Source organism: Coloeus monedula (assembly GCF_965178545.1).
Source record: "Coloeus monedula genome assembly, chromosome: 3".
Classification (NCBI taxonomy): Eukaryota; Metazoa; Chordata; class Aves; order Passeriformes; family Corvidae; genus Coloeus; species Coloeus monedula.
Window position 1 is genome coordinate 110877180 of NC_138783.1, and position 23082 is coordinate 110900261.

At 36.3% G+C, this 23082-nt stretch overlaps 1 protein-coding gene across 1 annotated transcript in view; it reads right to left on the minus strand.

The window, feature by feature from the left end:
• Positions 1 to 23082, minus strand: part of CFAP47 (cilia and flagella associated protein 47) — a gene marked incomplete at both ends in the record, with an annotated part of 269038 nt that overhangs the window by 65830 nt on the left and 180126 nt on the right. Inside the window, 5 exons of the mRNA XM_082277854.1 lie at positions 3286 to 3442; positions 5037 to 5141; positions 12134 to 12245; positions 15649 to 15756; positions 18097 to 18272. Of these exons, the coding sequence (XP_082133980.1) occupies positions 3286 to 3442; positions 5037 to 5141; positions 12134 to 12245; positions 15649 to 15756; positions 18097 to 18272 (658 nt within the window). The remainder of the gene's footprint in view (positions 1 to 3285; positions 3443 to 5036; positions 5142 to 12133; positions 12246 to 15648; positions 15757 to 18096; positions 18273 to 23082) is intronic.

Sequence of the window (23082 nt, forward strand, 5' to 3'; positions counted from 1 at the left end):
TTGTTAGAACAATAACTGTTTTCACTAAAACAATTAAACAACATGGTTTCTCCTGTTTCTCAGAATTTCACAATCTACTAGGGTTTAGTTACAATATTTAAGCTCTATAAACAATTTCCCATGAAGTTGCATCACAGATAAGTTTGATTATTTTTCTCCACTATTTGGTGAACAGCACACTAGATTACCATTCTTACAAATAATACCTAATAGTATTGGACTACTAAACTGTTCTGTCTGGCACGAGATTTACTCTCAATAAGACAAGCAGTTTGCATCTCTTAATTGCTCTTGTTGTTGTACAAATCAGAATCCCAGCTTGCACTTTCCACTAGAATAAAGCATGCTGCATTCATGGGATGCAATAGGAACCTTTATACCACAGACATAATACACACCTACACTGCAAAATTTATACAACCAGTTATTTCCTGGTCAAATAGGGTGGGTTGCACAGCTAGTAATTCACAGCACTTCTAATTCACACTGTCTGGCCCAAGGCAAGCACACATGGTATATGGAGTGAGGGGAAAATACAAAGGGTTAACATTTTAGCATGAAAATTGCATTACTAATAATATGAAAGTTCATTCTGTCTTCAGCTGTTCCAAGAATGATGAGTTGATGAACAAAGCAATTCAAAACTGAGGTACACCAACAATTTATCAAGGTAACTCTGGACTGAAGCTCACCATCCATCATGTCAGTCCCTTTCCCTAATTTACATTGCAATCTCTGTCATCATCCATGTCATTAATACAGGTCTTGAATAATATGGGCCCCAACGCTGACCCCTGGGGTGCAACAATCATTACCAGCCAGCAGCTGAATGTCAAGATGTTGATCACTATCATTTGAGACCAATAGTTCAGCCAAATTTCCAATCCACTCAGCAGTCATTCACCAAGCCTAGACTTCGTCAGCTTCCAAACAAGAACGTTACAGGATACGCTGACAAAAGTCCTAATAAATCATAGTATATTACATTCACTGCTCCTCCGTTATTTGCATAATCACTCATTTCCTTATAGAAGGCAATCACATTTGTCAATCATGATTTGCACTTAAGAAATCCATTTGACTAGTCCTGATTACCTTCTTGACCTTCATGGGCTTGGACATGGACTGTAAGAGAATGTGCTAATCATGGGCTACCCACACTGCAAAAGGTGTCCAATGCAAAAAGTGTCCAGTGACCCCACCAGGGCTTCAGGTGAGGCTGATCATCCTACTGATCCTTTAGCCTTCTTTCTACCACTTTTAAAAGGGGAAAACAACAAAGCCTTTTCCCAGTCAAGAGAAACATCTGATCAGCATGAATTTTCATAGAAAACAACAGCCTCACAACCATTTTGGCCAACTGTTTTATTACATTATGAATTTTATCTGGATTTGTGAATCTGAATACATCCAGCTGCTCTAAGAAGTCCACAGCCTGTCTCCCCTACAGGCTGCCCATTTCCCTCTCAAACCAGGAAGTTCACCTACCACAGCACACATCTAACTGGCTCTTGCCATTCATACTGCAGTGCCAGGGAGAAACCTCAGGAATTCCTGATAGCCTCAGACCAGAGTTGCAGCTGCCACCTGGATTACAGAAGTAATGACTGCACAATCAGAATGATTGCCCAAGAGCAGCTCCTGTGGTGTGCAGTCAACATTTATGCTTCCTTTTCTACTATGAGCAGCACTTTGGAGCCTTGTGTACATGCACTGAATGCCACCTCCTGCATCAACAGCCCTGTGCAGGGCCTATCTGCAGTGCTCCTTGTCACTTAAAGACACCCAGATGCCAGATAAGTAGGAAGCTGGACAAGACTCTGTTCCTCTTAATGCCAGGATCCCCTCTCTGCCAGGTACCCTGCTCAGCAGGTGAACTCTGACTGTCCCCAAGATCCTGGCTATGATTCACTTAGCTTGTAAGCAGAGAATCCTCTGCATGCTGTTACTTCCTTTGCCAGAAGAGAACATCAAGAGAAATTCAGAACTGGTCTAATAATTTACAAATTCAACTCTATTTTGTGACAGTTGTGAATGGAAATATTTCAGCAGTTAATATGGGAAACTGCACTGAAGTCTGACAAAAAAAAAAAAAATTGGCCAGCAGAAGTTCAGACTGTTTAGTCATGAGACCAAGATGCTTTTGGCCAGGCACCTTTTAGGTAAACATATTTCCAAGATCCCCCATAAAAGACCTGCATATGTGGACAAAGCTGTATTTCTTTATTTCTAATTCATATTCAGAAGGTAGGATTAAAAAGCTTGAGTTTAATACAAAAATAAACACCAATCTACAGTTTTTAAAAGACATTTCTTCACTTACTCTATGTGCCACAAACCCCAAATCACAGCATGAGTGTGTAAACATGGTTTAAAACATACCTTTGAAGAGGTTTGATTCACTATTCTCCTATGGTTTTGGTTTTTGCTATTTCTCTTATGTTTATTTATTTATGAAGATAAAACTGGGAGGTTTATCTTCAGGTTTTGTTATTTGCAGATGCCAGGACATGCTTTGGCACCAATTTACTGGTGCTACCTACAATGTTATGTTTGGGTAGGTGGAGATTCAGAGAACCTTTTAAAGCCTTCTGATGCACTAAAAGTGAAATTTCCTCTTTGAGTAAATTTTAGTCATCAAAGAGAATGTGGGTTTTAGAACCTGAGTTCTTACAGCATTTGTGAAATCCCAGTATGGACAGTTACTTATCAATCTCTGATAATTCTGGATCTCATCCTTCAAAGCATGTTTGAAAATATTGATGAAACATACTTGTTCAGAAGGTCATCAGAAAAAAAACAAACAAAAAACAAACTTAACTAAAAATGTTTTGCGCTTGCTCTCTTTTTAACTCCTTTAGTTATTCAGAATCTGACCAATAATATAAAACATTTGAAGGCAACTGAGGAAAAAAAGCAATACAAAGCATTAGCTGTTTGATTTAGACATACAGCTACCAGAACACATCCCAGGAGTCTCCTGTTGCCGAAATGCTACAGTGCAGTCCACAGCCAGCAGCTGCACATCCACACGGGGCTGTGTGACCCAAGAAATCTACTGTGAGCAGTTGTTACAGGTTTGTGTTCTTTCCATCTCCCACAGCACACTCTACAGAGTTTTCAGTGTGGATGTGGATAATACACAACAACTCTTGCCAAAAAATGAAATGAGGCAAATTCAATCACATCCCTTTCACACTTTTAATGCAACCCATACAGCTTAAGTTCCTTCCCCCACCCAAAAAAAAAAAAAAAAAAACCAAAACAAAGTCCAATCCCCTGTACCTGTCAGCATGATATCTATCAGCACATTTTCAGCAGTTGGATTTTTGAAGGATATGACGGCAGAAGAGTACTCGCCAATGCAGGCACTTATGGTGGTTGTTTCCATCTGCTGAGGAGGATGACCAGATCCCGTAAGGTGAAATAGCCACTCTCCAAACTGTGAATGAAATGTGCCACTTTTTATTATTTGACAAGTCAGAGCTGTAGGTTTTAAAGTATTTTGCCTACCTCTTTCTTCTACTGTTCTGTGTCTCTGCTATAAGTGAGCTTCAATGTCTGCTTTCTTTTTAATTCCTTCAAGCTGTTGTTATTTCCAGATAGATAAGTATTGCTATCTGGAAATCAACAGCTCCATTCTGGGAGATGTTCACATCTCCTTTTTGTATTTAATTTCTGTCTTACTTCAAGCACATTGTATTTAACTTCCATCCAGCTACTCAGAGCTTCCAGGGTGGCGAATGGAAGGATGTAGGTGGTTGCAAAAGCAACACTCAAAGCACACATATTAGAACCCGAAAGCAGGTGAAGTGAGAAGTTCTCTCCAGAACACGAAGGAAGAAAGAAAATAATTCTTTGGTGGAACAGCAGTAGAATCACACAAAAAACTAGAAGTGTTACTCCAAAGATAATAAAAAACATTAACATTTAGACACAGAAAAATCAAGGATATTGGAAAAAACTTGTAGATACAAGGTTTCTGTGGACCATCAGGTTTCAGAGAAGATAAGGACATTGTGTCCTCTTGGACTGACCTTGGATAGATACTGTTCATATAAGAATTGCTGTCTCCTTGTTTTTATCCTTAATAAATATTTAAGAGAAATCCTGAAAATAAATGCTGTGACAACACCACCTGCAAATAACCAGTCTGTTCAACATACTTTTTCAGGAAAAAAATTGCCACATGACTTCCTTCAGTATTTGTTTTCTTCATATAAAACAATATTTGCTCTTTTAGTATTACTTAAAACACTACTGAAAATTGCTGGTAGCACTAAACTGGAATAATTCACAGGTCAGCAGTCTTTTAGGATATCTGAAACTCAAAAAAAAAAAAAAAAATACAGAGAGGAAATTGCACAGAAAGCAAATGCTTCATTTAACCACACCTCATATGATGAAATATTATCATTTGCATTGTACTATCAAGTTTTCTTTTTTATTCCAGCTGTAATTTGAAAACAGTTAGTAGGTCATATTGATGACACATGTCTCTTTGTTTACTTGTTTCTCATCAACTTTAGGAAAATTCACAGAGGAAAAAAAGTCAACAACTCTAAGGTGTTCAAAGTAAAAAGCCTTTTCAGATAAAACGAAAGGAAGAATTCACTTTTTCAAGTGTGTGACCTTCTAAAATTCAGTTCAGATAAAAATGAAACTATTTAGTTTTGTTTGGGGTTGGGAAAAACATCAAGAAATTTAATTTCAGAGGTGACACTGCTAAGAAGCGGCAGTCTTCTAGTGTTAAAAACAGCAGAACACAGTACTGAGCAAGCTAATATTATTCATTATTTGTTCTAGCTCCTAGGCCATTATACCACATTTTAATATTGTAAACAGAATAATTTCTGTGTAAAACTAAGGATACAACAAATTGTAAGCTTTCATCATCTTTGCATTTGCTTTTTCATTGTGCATCCAGTCACTAAACTTCAACTCGACCTACAGGCTAAGCCTCTGACTTCCTTGCCTATCACAAATTATATCTAATCTGAATCCCAAGTGTTGTGGGCATGAGCACATGATCCTACCTTTGGGCATTGGAAGGTTATTGTCGCCTTGTGATTGCGTCTTCCAAGGGCAGTGGGACAGAATCTCACAGGCAGCTGAGTGGTGGAATGAGGAGGAATAGTCAGCTGTACAAACACAAGAAAGAGGCAAAACAAAGGAGGGGTAAGAGAGAGGAAATCAATTTTTTTCAGTCTGTGTCTGTTTTGTGCTCTCTACCAACATGTTGATGTGTATATGATTAATGTGTTCCACCAGATGCATTCTCCCCTCTCAGCCAGCACAGGCTGCAAACGCAGCGAGCGCATTGCAGCAAACAATCCCAGTGGCAGTCACTGCACGTCCTCTGCCCAGCCACCCCAGGGCTGGTGTTAGAGACTGCTCCAAGGACATCAAACACCACTCAAGCAGGACTCTGGTGTCTGATCGTACTGATGACACTGAAGAGTTATCACAGCGACCTCCACAGACAAAAACTGGCTTAGAAAGGGAATACATGCCAGGTTTTAATAAGCCAGTGCATTGTCTCCCTTCTGCTTACCTTTATCGAAACCAACACTGTAAATAACGTTGCAAGTTTTCTCTTCACCTCAAGTATTCTACTTGAGACTCAACTGCACAGGGAAAAAGCAAGGTAGCTGGCTACAATGGAGTAAGATATGCTGTAAGAACCAGATAAGCAGTGAAAGAGCAGAACTAAGAATGATAAAAATGCCAGTGCACTAAAAGAGTGATCAGCCAGAATCACTGAATACACAACTACTGTGTCTATTTCCTTTAATAAAAAACAGGTACTATCCTTTAAATATCACATATGTTTAAATAATGTTTGTATGTAACAAGAGATAAAAAGGTAATTGATTGCTATCATGAGCAGTTAACCTTTATTTTATAAAAGGAATATAATTTGCAATAAAAGAAGGTCAAAACAACACCCTACCACAGCTGGTACTGACAAAGCACACATACAGCTACCAACTCCTAGAGGTGAAGCATGGCTATGACAAAAACTCCAGGGAAGGGCAGTGTTACACTGTGCTCCACCTTTTAGGCCCTACAACCTTCATTGGCCAACCCACTACAAAGCCACCTAACACTGCCCTAGTGTGTGATTGATGGGCAGCTCTGCCAGTCAGATACTGGGTTAGCACCACCCCAGTGATTGATTGATTGATTGATTGCAGCTCAGCCAAGCTGGGGAGTCTGGGGTCACTGTCTCCCCACAAAGAAAGGCCTGGCTCACCCCCAACCCCACACACACAGAGGTGTTATCTTGGTCCATTGATCTCATCCACTCTCTGACAGAGCCTTGTGTTGCTTTTCCTCACTGCCCTGTGGCTTTCCCTGCCATCCCAGAGCTGGGCCCAGGCAGGAGGCACAGCATTCCTGGTCTTGCCAGTCATCCTCTGGGTGTGTTTCTAGGGTACTCTTACCTGGAATCAAACACAGATCCTTCCAAACAGTGTTAAAAATGATAACATAAAAGGAAAACTTTAATTGAAAGGCCTTCAAGCTGCATAATATGGCAATATGCACATGTAATACAGTAGTTCTACAATTTTATAAGGTTAATTGATTAATATCCCTATCAAATATTGTCCAATTAGAACAGCAGTAGTTTAGGTAATTTTACCCTGGGAACTGCCCCATTGGAATTGGTCCAGGGGCTTTTTTGCCCCATTTCTTGCTGTGTCTTCTCAGATTCTGGCTGGAAAACAAAAGGTCTTTGTTGCAGGTTCTCTTCTTGAAAACAAGACTAAACAGTATTTCAGGAATGTGTTAGAAGGTTAGTTTATTGTTCTAAAAGGTAGGGGAACAAGAGTAGGGAAAGTACTAGAAGATACAAGCATGCAGCAGCCTCCAAATCCACAAATACATGAAAATATATAAAAAGCTAAAAATCTTTAGGCATCAGTACCAGCTCAGTTAGGGACAGGGATGTTGATGTGCCTTGAACAACAGATATCCCTCCTGATGGCAGTGGGAGGTAAGCTGTGCAGAAGAGAGGACAGAGCTCAGGTGTGCTCAACTAACACACAAAACATGAAATTTTTTTTTTTCTCTTTTGGGGATAAAGTTTCAAAGTAATGAATCAGAATACTGCCATAATAGTTAATTAAACTTTCATTTGCAGTCCAGTTCCAGACCCATTTATTAAATGAAGACTCACAAATGGAGAAAGAACCATAGTAGAAAGAACCCCTTCCCAAATACTTTTGAATAGAATGAAAAAGTAGATAAAGACAGGATGTCACCGAATAAGAATACATAATTAAATTAATTAAATTAACACTAAGATTTTAAAATTTCAAGTAATTTCAGTAAGACATCCACATTATTCATAATAATAACTCTTCCATAGAGATGGAAACAGATAGGAGTTCAATTTCCAGGAAGTATTACTTGACATTTAATCATTACTCAGAAAATGCACTGCCACAATGAATCAAAATAATCAACATGGAGTTATGCTAATCCAGCAGACTGCCTGCTCTGAAAGCAGAAAGGATTGTTAATTTTTACATTATAGATTTGGTTTTAAAAATTCATTTTGTATTATACAGTATGATGTTCTCTGTATCCATAAAGTAATTTGTTTTGAAATAAGCTGAGCAAAAAAAATTACTTACTTTCTACTGAAATCCAAAGAATAAATTGCTTTTAGAACTAGAATTGAGAAATAATGCTAAACAATGTATTTTAAGAAGGTCATAAAATCATTCAATCATTCAATGAAATGTGCTGATGCTAACACATCTCCTGCCTTTCATTTTTTTTACATAAAGAAGTGGCTTCCATGATACTCATGTGAAAAGGAACTATCATTGCTCTTCATAATTTCTCAGATATAACTGTTTAAATACAGAAGCTTAGTCTGAAGCAACTATAAATACATTATTTCTGTTATAAAATGAAGAAAGGAGGGAATTTTTTCATTGAATCTGAGAGTTTGCTCTCTACTCTGTATAAAACAATATTCATAGTCATTAAGAAAATCCTTAAAGCTTGCACACAGAGATTGCACTCCTTCCTGCCAGCCCTTCTCTACTAAATTATTTGTCCTCAGTAAAAATTGTGTTTCAAAGCCAATCAGGAAAGAACACAGCTTAATGGAAAAGGTTTAGGCTAGTTATAAGCCAGGAGAATAGCAAACTGAAGACTTACAGTGAAAGGACAATTCTTTTTGGCCATAGAGACGATCCTGTTTGTAAGACTTTTTTTTACATCATAAATATACGTGTGTATCAATATAAGACACATATATGTGAAATACATCCATGTATTTGTATAGAAAAAAAGTAGTAAATTTGGGATCATAACAGTATTAATTACTGAAAATTTTCAGCTGTTAAATCTGATCCTGAAACTGAATCCTTTTCTGCTAAAGACAAAGAAAGATGTGGCCGGGACAGAAAAACGAAACTCAACATCCCAATGACTTTTTCCCCAGACACTCCTAATATGCAATATGTTAATGGAAAATAAGTTGGAACTTTACAGTAAACTTATGTAAGTTCACTTTTATTCCAGCTTTTAGATAATTTGGCAGCATTTATAAAGTTATTAAGTTAGTTTAAGGTTGACAAGAAGGGAAACAAAAATTAGGTGTAGCTTGTTAAAAAAAGAAACAAAAAAGGAAAAAGGATATGAAAATCCAAATCCCATTAAAGGGAATATTTGAAAGCTTTTATCAAATTTTTGAAAGAAAACAAAGATGTTATATTCTATTTAAACCATCCTAGGCTACAATTGCAAAGCTACTAGTAAGATATGCATGCTTTTCTCATTTTTGTCAGTGTGCAAAGGGTAACAGAGCTGCTTCTAATGACATGAAGCTGGCAAGAGATTTAAAGCCTTTGAATTTCATTTAGACTTCATTATGCACCCTGAAGTTCAGGAATACTTGAGCCTAATCCAACTGGACCTCAGGAAAGCGTATTGTTAACGATGTCCATACTTTAAGTTGAATCAGTTCTTTAGAAAATAATCCCTTGTGGTATTTCAGTAATGCCCTTTCTTCCAAATTGAAACTGGAACAAACTTCCACACACATGAAAATATGTTAATAATATTTGAATTTTTTTAAATTCTGAAATATTAGTCAACATTTTGGTTATTAATTTTAGGCAAATATCCCTAGGGAAGAAAAAAAATTCTGTGATATCACTGCTGAATCTGGTTTATTTAACATAACTCAGTGACTGAAGAAATCGATTTGAGACATCTTCTGATCGACAGCCCAGTATATTCGAAAGTTCTGCATCTTAGATGACATAAAAACAAATATGGAAAGTTATATGAAATATTAAAATTACTGGCCTGACTCTAATATCTTTAAATATAATGTATCTTTATTGGACAATCCCATCTTCAATCTAATGTTCTAATAATTTGCTCTTTTTTGTTGCATTTCATCTGAGGGTTGCACAAATCAGAATCTTTCTGCTGACAAGAAAGCATTATTTGCTTTAAAGAGAGCAGAAACTTAAATGATCAAGATGGGAAACTTCTTCCATGCATAGCAAAGGCTTTGAAATGGGTGTTATTATAAACCAATACCCGAAACACAAGGCACGGTATATGAGGAGAAGCAAGTTCACATCTGGAGAGCTCTGTCCATGTCTGGGCTCCCCAGCCCAAGAAAGACAAGGAATTATTGGAGAGGGTCCAGCAGAGGCTACAAAGATGGCTGGGGGTCTGGAGCATCTCTTGTGAGGAGAGACAGTAGGAGCTGGGCCTGCGCAGTCTGGAGAAAGCCCAACTCAGAGGGGACCTCATGAATGTATACAAGTATCTTATGGGCAAATGCCAAACTCTTTCCACTGTTGCCCAGTGACAGGACAAGGGCAATGGCCATGAGCTGAAGCACAGGAAGTTCCATCTCAATATGAGGAAAAGCTTCTTTCCTGTGAGAGTAACTGAGCACTAGAACACGCTGTCGACAGAAACTGTGGAGTCTCCGTCTCTGGAGATGTTCAAAACCTGCCTGGAGGTGTTCCTGTGCAACCTCCTCTGGGTGAACCTGCTTTAGCAAGGGGGTTGGATTAGATGGTCTCCACAGGCTCCTTCCAACCCCAACCATTCTGTCATTCTGTGATTCAAATGCCACCCCCTGACTTTGTCACCAAAACTGAAGGAAATCACATGACCTCTCCAAACATGGATCTGTAATGGGAGAAATAGATTCAAAAAGGGACAGCTACATGAAATAAATATTAAGTAGTTGCATATAGCAACCAAAGCTATCCTGTAACTGGGAGAACTACTGCAATTGACAAGTAATCTTTCAGAATTGAATCCATAAATTATATACAGAACTGAGGATTAGAATAAAAAGGGAAGGAAGAAAGGAAATTGCTGCAGTTAGTGTTGAATGTGTCTTTTCCTACGCAATGTACTGTAGCTATCGTCGATGTGTGAATCTGTGGTGATAAATTGTGAGAGCAGATAGATTTTTTTTCTTGTTGTTAATTTCCTGCACAAGGTAATATGCAATCTGCAGCAGCCAGAAGTCACTATATTTAAATCTAATCCACTTCTGTGCCAATGACTTAAACATAATATATATATAATACTCCCAGAAAATTAATATAGTTTGCATCCATTGTTTCTTAGCTCCTATTCAAATGCCAATTCATTAAATGATTAGTAATAGCACTTGTCAAGGTTTAATGTAGTGTGTGAAGATGTGTTATCATGCATGAAACAAGAGACAGACTAGAAGAAACTTTTCTAGTTTTATGAAAAAGGTTTTATACTTTTAATTTAATGGAATCCCATGTAGCAATATATGGGGAAGCTGAGTAAGTAAGTTTGTTCTCCTTTAGCTGTTACCTTCAGAGCCCCTTCTAGGAACAGTTGGTCTGGCTGTACTGCTATATTTGAGGCCAAAAGCAGTTTAGTTTCTGAAAACTGAACCTATAATGACTTTATATCATTCCTTTATTTTCCCCATATGATCTTTTGTATCTTCTTAGCTTTATTTTATTACAATACTCTTCTCCTCTCTCTCTGACCCTTAAACCATTTTGCAGGAATAGAATCATAAAATCATAGAACAGTTTGGGTGGGAAGGGACAAACCAGCTCTGGTGTCTTCCCCATATTATGTTCTTCATGCCTAGAAAAGGCACCATTTCTTTCCTGTCCAGCACAGGTTTCTTTCTTTTCGTTTTTTTCATGTTAAAGGTTCTGAATTCACATCCTAAGAGGTTGTGACAGAGGCACGCAATGCCACTCATTCAGAGGCAGAGTTTCCATGCTTCTCTCTTCCCTTTTCTCATCTCCCCATCATGAAAAGGTCACATATTTCATAGAATTAACTGTTAATAATATCCAAAGAGTTCTTTATGGGACCTGTACTATTAACTAGCATTCAATGGTCAATAACAAATATTTTTCTGAACCCTGACCACCTAGAACTCTAGCCAATCCCTATGAAAATATAAAAGCTGAGCCAATTTACTCAACTGCTATTCCTAGAAAGAACATAAATGTTAGGCAGCTAACATCCTAAAAGATGGAAGGGCTTCTGTGACAGAGGAGGAAAAAGTGGAGTACATCACAAGAGGGTTGAGACTTGCTCTGTAGAAATCACTCTTGAGGTAACTGTGAGTTTGGAGAATAAAATGGCTCGAGGTATTTGCTTGATGCTTCTTTGCAGCTATATTGATCAAATTATTCATCGGCCTTGTGAGTTGCTTATAACTGCCATGAGTATGAGATATTACTGTATTCCTCCATTAACATTTTATCTACTAACCTAAATATTTACCTAGTTATCATCTTGATTATTAGATACTTAATGAAGCTTCTAACCAGCTGGTTTGTTTACAGCTTCTCCTTCTAATGTCTCCTGAATTATTTACAACCTACTCTGCAGTCCTGCTCAAAACCATTCCAACACAGCATTCCAGGAACAAAAACATCTGTACTTCAGCTTGAGCTGCTTTTCAAGTTTAGTTGTTTTCTTCCTCAGGCTATAAAAATCTCTAAAATACATACTTAAAATGTCTAAAAGATTGTATATTCTGAACCCACAGTACAATACACAATTCAATTTGTTTTGAAAAGAAGGCTCTCTTCTATCTTTTTTGTGAAAGCACAGAAATCTTACTCACAGGTTGTTTTGGGTCAGTCTCAACTGCAAAATGGTTGGGATCACTATTAGCCATTTGTAGCACCAGAGTTTCATGAGTGGGATTAGAAAGAGGTATGTGTATATAAGTCCATCTGGAAAAAAACATATATACAATGTGGAAAGATATTTATTAAATTATTATTATTAATAACTATAAATATTGAATTAATTCAGTGTTTCATTTTGTATCATTTTTGTGTTGTTCATTACAGCATAATCATAAAATCATTATTTTGCATATGTAGGTTATATATTTTAATGAGTATAGTGACTCTCCCAGAACAAAGATTGGAGTATGCTGATTGCCTAATTATGCTTTAAATCAACTGGCCCTGTATTTTACAGACTTTCCTTCTTTATTTTCCAGTTAAAGAGCAGACATGAGATAATTTCAATAGGGAGAAAATTTTAAAAATATTTCACAGGACTCCCAACATTTCCTCTATTCTGGTCAAAATATTATATTTTTTGTTTTTAGCAAAGTTGTATGACCATAAATCACATCCTTGTTGTAACACCAAGGGACACAGAGGAGAGATTCAAGGTGAATAAGTGAAAACAGTAAATAAGAAAACTCTGAAAAATGAGATACATATATTGGCTTTGCTGTAATTCATCTCCTAATGGATATTCCCTCTTGTCAAAGCTGTGGCAGGTCAATGGCCAGATTGCTCCACATATTTATCATCTGGAAAAAATTACTCCGTTAATCATAGCTAAATCAGTAATGAAAAAGAAAATATAAAAATTAACATTTAGAAGATATTTCAGTCCAGCTTTATGACTGTAACTTTAGACCCTAAACTGATTACAAGTGGGCTCCTTCAAAACTATGAAGTGACATAAATCCCCAGCAGTGTGCAGCAGACTTGTTTCTGACTAACACTGTAAAAGCATTGTATCATTGAGATCTCAAAAGCTGGGTAAAGAAATACTAGGAAATTTTCACACAGGAACTTCAGATTCACTTGATCATTCCCATTTTTCACATATACCATCTCTATCCTTTTTTTTTTTTTTTTTTGGTCTGGTCTCTTTCATATGTAATACTTAGTCAAAAGGAAAAATAAGTTGAAATATCTGAAATTTAATAAGAAACTACTTGACTGTTAGAGGTTCTTCAAGTTATCAAAATCCTGCCACCCCACACAGATTGACTATCATGGTTATGCTGGAAAAATTGTTGCATTTGGCAGTAAATTCCAGATCACTGTGAACTACATTCAACTGACTCATCTTCAATGACTCCACTGTGGAGCCCATAACAAGATGGATAAGGAAAGATGAAAAATATCAGGGAGAAGGTTTCCTTCCTTAGAGACATATGCTAAGGGATGTGTTAAATCTACCCTGACACAAACAATAAGCAGATCTGACTGTGATAATCCCAAATGTTAGGGAATCTGAAGAAGAATTAAAAGATAAATTGTTAGAAATTTTCTTTTCTCTTTCAAGAATTGGTCAGAAATTGATTCTAAGTTATCAAAGGGTTCTTGGCTCCTAATCCAATTCCGAGTAATATTTCAAGGACATAAATTCCTAAATTTTTCAGATCAATAGTAAAAAGAATACAGCAAGCACACAATGAAAAACATTATTCCTATATTCATATGCTAATGCTTCTGCATTCAAGGCAAAGTTGGTAGAATGGAAATTAATCTGTTAAAAAACTACAAATCTTCACCAACCAGAAATGCTTCAAACATTTGATGACATTTACAGTTCACATCTCTGGGTACATAGCAAGGAAGTATATCCATTAAAAAAAACATGCAAATTGATACCTTTCTTAGACCATAAAGGGATGTCTACCTACACTGTCTTTACACATTTATCACAGATTAATGCAACCAATTTACTTGGACTGCCTCATCTTTTCATGAGGCAGAGCAATTCTCAGTAAGTGAACTGTAACCTCAATGCCATCACTGACTGCCATTGTGCCACTTTGCACTTCAAGAGTGCTGATAACATTATGCTGACACCGCTGGGCACCACTGAAAAGAGCCTGGCACCATCCTCTTGGCACCTGCCTTTGAGATGTTTATATGCCTTGATGAGATCCCCTCTCAGCCTTTTCCTCTCCAGACTAAAGAGGTGTAGCTCTCACAGTCTCTCCTCATAAGAGAGACGCTCCAGACCCCTCATCATTCTTGTGGCCTCCACTGGACCCTCTCCAGGAGCTCCTTGTCTTTCTTGTACTGAGGAGCCCAGAACTGGACACGCTGTTCCTCCGCATATTTACAGATACATAGGAACTACAACATGTATGTACTTATAAAGGGAAAAGAAATCTCATTTGAAAAAATAAAACATGGGATTTGAGGAGTTTGAGATAAGAATTTTGACAGGAAGAGTTCTGGTTAATGGAGCTAATCTTTTCTAACATCCATTTTCCTTGCAGTGGAAAAAGATGACTTGCCATTTTCCACTGGACTATTTGTGCATGTAGCTTCCAGGCAGTGGATGCCAAAGAAAATTATGAATGCCAGATAGTCTGAATAAAAAGGTTTTAAATAATTCCTCACTCCTAACAGCAAAAGCCTACATAGTAGAGAAAAATTACTCCAGTCAGCCCAGAATTTTAAAGTAAAAACCAGGAAATGGCACAATTTATTTTCTTTAGAACATAATAACAAAGGCATTGTCAATTACCTCCAGTCTGTGCATCATACTTAAGAGCAGAAAATATTCACTCACAAAAAATTTAATCAGAGAAAATTTCATGTTGTGGTCTCTAACAACATTTTTTCTCAGTCTGTTATGTATATTAATTCAGATTTAGTCAAAGATAGACAGAAGTGGAATTTAGCATTCACAAGAGCAGTGTATCTACAGAAACTATTAGTAAGTGGAGGTAATATGTGGAAAAGCACTTCTGAAATTTTGACATTGTCCAAAGTCTTTTCCTTAAAGTTTTAGCTTATGTCTTGAAGTTCAGAACTGTACTGAACATTATGCTATCAAAATGCACGTTGAAATATCATTGAAGGATGGTAATAATTGGGTTCATTTTTCTAAGTAGCTCATTTTCACTTGTGGCATTTCAACCATGTCTACCTCCAGGACCTGCAGGACAGAAGTTGCATCATTTTCCCTTTTCTTGAGAGGTTAAAATATATTGCTAACTGGTATACAAGCATTTGTAAAGCAGGATTGTTGGTAAACTCCTAGTTCAGGGAGAAGAAAAGAAACAGAAAATAAAGCCAACCTACAGAGCTCAATATTATGGATCTTGGTGATTACATTCTGCAGTATTGTTGGAGTGATTTCTCTATAAAGACTTCAGAGGAAGTTGACATAGAGGCTAAAATTTCATTTCAATCGTTCTTCTGCAAGGAATATTTCACCTACCTACATATATATCAAAAAAAATTATCTGCAAACTACTACAGCAGACATAGAGCACTATTCTGAGTTTTTGCTGTAAACTGTTCATGTAATGTCCATGATACTCAAAAGCAGTGACCCAGTCCAGCATTATGAACTACTCACTTTCCAAGCTCACAAGCTATTTCAGGTAGCCCGGTTGGCGATGGCTTCTCTACGTTGAACTTCAGGGCATACCAAAATTCTCCAAGTACATCTGACCGGAACATGACACTAAAAACAGATACACAAGCTTAACATAAAGCTATTTTTTTCAGATAATTTAAAAAAAACCCAAACAGATTAAAATTCAGGAGAAACCTAATGAGTTTAACACAGAGAGTTCTTTAATTAGATCATATTTTTCCTCTAACACTTCTCACTGGTATCTGAATTCAGCTACCAAATCTAATAATATTTAGAATTACTGCTGCAACAAAATCTCTTCTTCATCCTTCCTAAATTTTAGCGATAAAATTCGTTGCTTGTGGTTTTGTTAGCTTGCTTTTATCAAAAATACAACTCAAACATTTTTCTGCTTTAAGAGTAAGCTTTAATTTCATTTCAATATTACAGAATTTTCTTTTTTGCCATTTTGAAGGGCAAAGTAACAGAAATAATATACACTAATTTTAAAAAGGAAAATCTCTCAAATCTAGGTATAAAAACTGAGGTGTAAATATAGACACATTCCTATGAGCCTGGCAAGGAGATATTCAAGGAATATTCAATATATTGTTTTGATATACAAGGAATATTCCAAGGAATATTCATAATATTGTTTTGATATACAATCAAGTGTTGTCATGACTTGAAATTGCTTGCTGCTAGGTGAGATATGTACAGCAATATATTTCAGTGACAGACATTGTAATACAGTTCTTTCCTACTGCATTTTCTTTTCTATTTCTTGAGGTTTTTTTGAGTAGCAGAGTGATAACAGTATTAAACCAAAGCACTGGAAGTGTATAAAAACTTAGAAGAAATGCACTGTACAATCCCATGACCCACTAAGGATGAGTTCTTTTTCTAAATTATAGATAACTATGTCTATGCCATGACTTTATGGTTCCAGACTATCCCCTGTGCCAACAGAGCTTTTAAAGTGAGCATAAAACAGCTCTAGGAAAGAATCAACCATTTGAAAAGGTACACATGCCACAATCCCTTTTCCAACAGCTCTTCCCAGCTGCTAACATAGCAAAGGAAACAGAGCATGGCTTCAGAAAAAAATGTAATAGTGTGGATGTAATGGGGAAGTACCTCTGTCCAGCTGTACTGTAGTCCATGGGAGCTACTGCAATTTAAAGGAGCTATTATACACTTCTGGAACAAAACTGCACAACCATATTGAGAATGTCCAGATGTGCTTTATGTCACCTCTGCATATATTCCCTAAGCCCCAGCCAACCAATCAGCTGAGCCCCAAGTTTTGCCAGTTAAAACAAACCTTTATCTTATTATCTGGAAATTCTGCATTTGAAAAATGCCAGAAATATTATGTGGTATGAAAAAAAAAACAAAAAAAAAGAGGAGGTCTATCCTCTCTGCAGTTTAAGAATGCATAATCTTTACAAATTCCCACAGGGAAAAAATAAAAAAAAACCCACAAAACAAAACAACTTATTAGAGTTGTAACAGTTCTCCATTTTATAAAACAGTATTGTTTGAATCTGCATCATTCAATGATACCTGACATTATTGTGGTCTTTGGAAAAATCATTGCAAGCAAATTGAATAAAACTCTGAATGGATTTTGACTGACCAAAACTGGTCAGATGTCTCTGCTCTCCTCTTAAATCACCACCCCACCCTCCTCCCCATTCCCATATTTTTGCCAGTCGGTTGAGATAACTGAAAAACAGGGCATTGTTTTTCAGTCAGCCCTTTGACTGAATAATGCTTTGGTAACCAAATTCCAGGAAAATAAGCTTTGCAATTCTACACCGTTCAATTACTTGCTGAACTGTTTTAGTTGAAACTAAGACCAAGAGGTCATCTGTCTTTTCATACCTAATTATCATACCTGCATGGTTTCACTGGGATTTCCAATGTAATGAAAATTTTTTAATTTAAAACCACTCCATATTCATGTAGTAGATCGTGGTTAAGTAATGGAAGATTATGAAGGTAAATGGCTTTAAGTGAAGACAGTTAAAGGGTTCTCCATCTGGTTTTAGTTATGTTTTTACAATTTTGTTCCTTCTCAGAAAAAAATGTAATTGTTCTATTCCTTTTACAGAACTTAAAATTTACAAACTAACTATTAATCTGAAGTTTTCAAGGGGGGCTTCTAACATTAAGTAAGCTTCTCAAACATTGTTAACTAAATTCTAGTGAACTAGAATGACAAGGAGTTATTCTATTGCCTGTCAATAATGCTTTTCCCCTAAGAGGAAAGCTGCTATTAGGGATACAATACATTTAAAGATGGAAATTGTCTTAATTCCATTTATTAACTTCTGTGGGGCTTTTTAGGGCAATATTTTCATCAAGTGACTTAGGTTTCAATGAAAGTAGTTCATTTATTAGTAAAACAGCTACAATTACAAGTATCAAAACTCTACAGCCTACCTTCCATTAAAAGAGCCAAGAGCAGCTGGGGAAAACTGTAGGTGATATGAAAATGTTTGTTTGGGCCTGACAATGAAAGAGTTTTCTCCAAAAAGGGATGGATGGTCCAGCAGCACACTCATCTTGACAACGTTTTTGGTAGGATTAGTGATGGGAATATTAATTCCAACAGTATCCTGGAAAGAATAAAAAAAAAAAACCAAAATCACAAAATTAATTATGAGCAATTACATGTAAAAGATATTTCTCAAACAAGTAAAGTGCTTACTCATTGTTTACACTTATGCAAATTCAGGCTGTACCTTTGTTTGATAAGTGAACTAACCCAAAAAGAGCCAAGTTGCAGCAAGAAACATTTCAGACAACCTTCAAATTGTAAACTCTTTAATTCCATAAATATGGAAAAGTTCAAATCTTCCTGGCTGGTCTGTGTTCTACCAGGCTACTTCACTTTTCAAGATATGCCCAAGGCTTGCCAAAATACACCTTGCAAGCCAGTCTTCTGTAATCCCAAGCAGGTAAAAACTCCAAGCTGTCTCCCAACAGTCAAGCACAGGCAATTGGAAATGTCCACTTCACAAGCTGACAAACGATTAGGCTGAATTCTGCTGGATCTGTTCCCTTAATTTAAAAGTTACATCATAATACTTGACATTGAAACAACACCACCACAATAAATATTCCCTCTCTCATTCCATTAGACCATTTCCCTCACTAGTGATCTCCATATCTTTGTTTAAAGTCTGTGAGTACTTCAGGGAAGGGCCATCTTTCAATGATCACCTGGAAAACATCGATACTATTAAAGATGCATAAAAAATTCCAGTTACTGTAATAAAACAGAGGCAAACTATGGCCTCATTAGCTAAACATGCATATTTTACATGTGGAACACCTGTAGGATGAGCAGGAATGGGGCAGAGGCAGCTCACTCTGCACAGCTCCTACATTTCTTTGCTGTAAGATTAGAGATGGTGTAAATTCATCCTATGTGCCCTGGGTATATCAGTATCAATAAACTTTATGAAACAAAGCACTTTAAACAGTCCAGAAGGAATATACTTATGAAGGCAGTCCACTGTGATCATCCAGGAGGCATACTTGCAGTTTAAAATACATATGTTCTTTTCAGAGGTAGTTATCTATAGAAAATGCACAAAATCCAAAAATAAAGATATGTATTTATTTCTATCTACATTTGTGTACATGTACTTTGTATATTTGTGTCTACCCCAATTTTGGTCTCTTTCCTTTGCTCTAACCAAGCAGTTTATTTTAAAATGGATGTTGTTTTGGGTTTTTTTAACACATAGTGATTTGTTTCTCACAGCAAAATTATTCCATGTACTTTTTTGTAAAAAGTAAATAATTCAAATTGCAATATGAAAGGAGAAAAAGATAAAATGTCTATTAAAATTAATAACACACTAAAAAATGAATATGAAATACTTTTATGACCCCACATAGAGCTACCTCATACTGCTTTCAGCCTGCCTATGATTTGGTAAATTTCTATATATTTACATTTATAGACAATGACTACTGGAATATGCATAAAACACATTTATTGTTCTACAGATGGCAAGATTACACCAACAATTTATATCATTTAAATGCCCTGCATCAGTAAAATGGGATTTAAATTTGCCATAAAATATTTTAAAGCTCAGATTAATAGTTTTTACTGGTGTAAACAAGTTTCTAAATCTATCTACCATTTTATTGCCAAAGGCTTCTTAACAATTTTATAGTAAAATATCTACATGCTGTGTTGAAGAAATACTTTTACAGTAAAAAGAAAATATGGGACAGCTGATTTAGGAAAAAAGCAGCAACTATAAAAAAATCTTTTTAATCTTGTACACAAAGGAAATTTTACATTGCCAGTGTTACCATAAAACACTCTTCTCTTGCCAATATAAAATGAATGCTTAAGATTATGTATTTTCCTGGAATTTCCCAGGAAATTTGCCTGGAAATGCCATACACATTTTAATGATCTGCTACTTCATAGATGGAAAGCAGATGTATATTTATCAGCAGAATACATATATAATTTTTACTTTTTTTTTTACATTTCTAGGCCTTATTGGATTGTTACAGAGGCATAGAACTAGGATAAATAACAAAATGCCCATGGAATTGCTAAGAGTATTATTTTTCTTGAAAGCACCATTTTATCAGACAGAATGTGAAAGAGGAACATCACAGGCAATTTCCAAACACATTTATAGTCATTAATATAGTTCCACATTTCAATGTTGAGTATTTGATAAACATTTTGACAGAGGAGAAATGTAAAAGTTGAAAAAAGAAGAAAATTAATCTCTTTCCTCAAAAATTTCTTATATCAAGGCTGCCAGTCCCCAGTATAGAGCCACTTTTGTGCAATATGTCATGCTATTATTCCTTTAGAACTTTCCATGACCCACTTCTTGTCCAGTGCAGGTCATTTAAAATAATCTCACATGAGTTAAAATTAAATAAAATGAAATGTATGTATGAGATAACATTTATTTTCTATGGAATTTGAAAAAACAATTGACTGCTAATACTCAATCCTACATTAGTAGCCTAAGTCTATGCAGAGGTTTAATACTCTGTAAACCAGACTCTGTTTCAAAATATGTTCACAGTCATCAATTGTTCCTTTGTGATACCATACTTGTTTGCTGAAATATTTTCTTGATATATTTTATGCCAAAGACTTTCTCATTATTCCTTTCTCTATTTCCTTCTTTGAGCAACTGGATACAATTTATTTAAGTTCATAATACACAATTTTACTTTTATTAATGTATACACTGCACTGAACTATCAACTAATCCTCTTCTAAGTTCAACAAGGAAACTTGCAGGAAGATGGACACACTCTACTATTACTGTGCATAACAATTCTCTGTGTTCCATCTCCAGTAACAATCCTATTCTCACCATCAGCAGGTGTCAATAAAAGCAGTACCTGGCCAAAGTTTCTAAGAGACTGACTACAATTCTTATTCTTTAGAAGAATTGTTTTCAATTAAAATCCAGTTTGATTAAGGAGATGACATTAATTCCATATTTTTGGCAGCTTTTTCAATCCATAGACCTTGAGGTGAAAGCATTTGTAATTGCTCCCGAGTTTGCCAGGCTATCGCAATAGAAGCAAGTTTTCAAGCCAAGTAAACAGCAAGAAAGTTATTTTTATAGGCCTGGTGAGATAAAGCAGCAGAAATTCTTCCCATTTGAGTCCTTGTCCAAATCATTGTTCTTCTAGATGGACAAGTAACAAGTGCCTTCCTTCTCCGTGCTGTACCTGATGACAAGCAGGAATGTTGCTTAGTCAAGGACTGAACTTGGAATGGTGGCAATATTGTTGAAAAAATAGATCTTGGCCTTCTCTCTTCCACAGGCTCAAAAAGATCAGAGCTTTCAACATCCCTATCAGTGTCTATATGCCAGTGAAAGGAGTTAAGAGTCTCCTGCTGTATTGTCATTATTACTCATTTGTTTCTTGGAACAGAAGAGGCTCAAGTGAGTTGAGCAGTAGCAGCTGATGACAGAGTTTTAGGGCCATGCTGAACACAGCTCAGCCCAGTTTGGTCAAACTACTTCTAGAAATCAGTTCTGGATCTTGAACTGCTCAATGCAAAGTGCCTCCAAGTCACACCTCACTCCCCCCTTCTCTACACACACACGTCCACACTCAGCTGGGCCTTTCTGGCACTGAACATTCACACATGGAACTCCAGACCTCCCCTGTCCTGAGGGGCTGAGTCCTTCAGGCTTCCTATTCACTCCTAAGTTAATGGAGATCTTTGTAAAGTGAACCATCTCCCTCGCTGTACAAGCCCCTTTTTTTGGGTTTTTTTTAACTCTCTCTGAGATGTAAATGAATTGCCAAGATAACCTTCTCCTTTTCATGCACGGTTATGAGGCTAGAGAACCAGAACATTGCCATTAGCTTGATACTGTATTTTCCCATTTTACTTGGCATATTTTGCCTTACAAAATAGCAGCTTTCAAAAAGGCACCAGCTGTTCATCAGCCGTGAAGTCTATCAGAACAGCAAATTGAACTGCTTGAAATCTAGGACTAAACACCTTAAGCAAATTATGTATTTGTACAACTTGCTTAGTAAGGAATACATTCTTATTACTATTGCAGAACAGGAAATCAACTATAAGGAAAAAATTTGCACAGGACATTTAATATCAGAAGCTAATAGGGCAGTGAGTTTCAGGTTTAAATTTACATATAAATTTACATAGAAAATTCACACTGAATTTAATTTCTTTTAGCTGTAATGTGTATTAGTGCCTAAGTAATAATGCCCTGAAACAGAATACAGCAATGATTAGTTCATAAGTTATTACAATAATTCTAAGCTCACTGACTAAAAATTACTACACTGCTAACCTCTTAATGGGGGCTAGACATTGTACCAAGCAAAAAAACTGGGAAAACAATGTTTTGCAAGAGATGATTGCAAAAAATATTTTTCTGAAATGGAAGGAAAGGAAGAGACTGAAAAAGCATTATATTTTATGACTGAATCTATGATGTCCTCAGCTCCACCAAAAGATGCCAAAACCCACACCAAACTGATATTACAACAATCTATACACATATAAAAAAAGCTAATGAACTAAATAATATGCACATATTTGGACTTCCATGTACACATGGAAAAAGTTGTATCAAAGACGAGTTGAATGCTAAGAGAAGTGCTATTTTAAGATAATTATAAGAAGCATACCTGACAAGGGGATACAGACTGACTCTAAGTAAAATTAACATCCCAAATTCCCACAACAGAGAAAATAATAACTATGCTCACATCTTAATGAATACTTTTTTGAATTTGAAATCAAGGGAACCTCTGCATCCATGGAGACTGAAGCTCAATAACTCTCCATCCTCCTGAGATTACTGGCAGATTTCCTTCTCAGAACCAGCAGTGTTAGAAGAAGAAATTACCAATTACAGCTATTTTTTGACAATG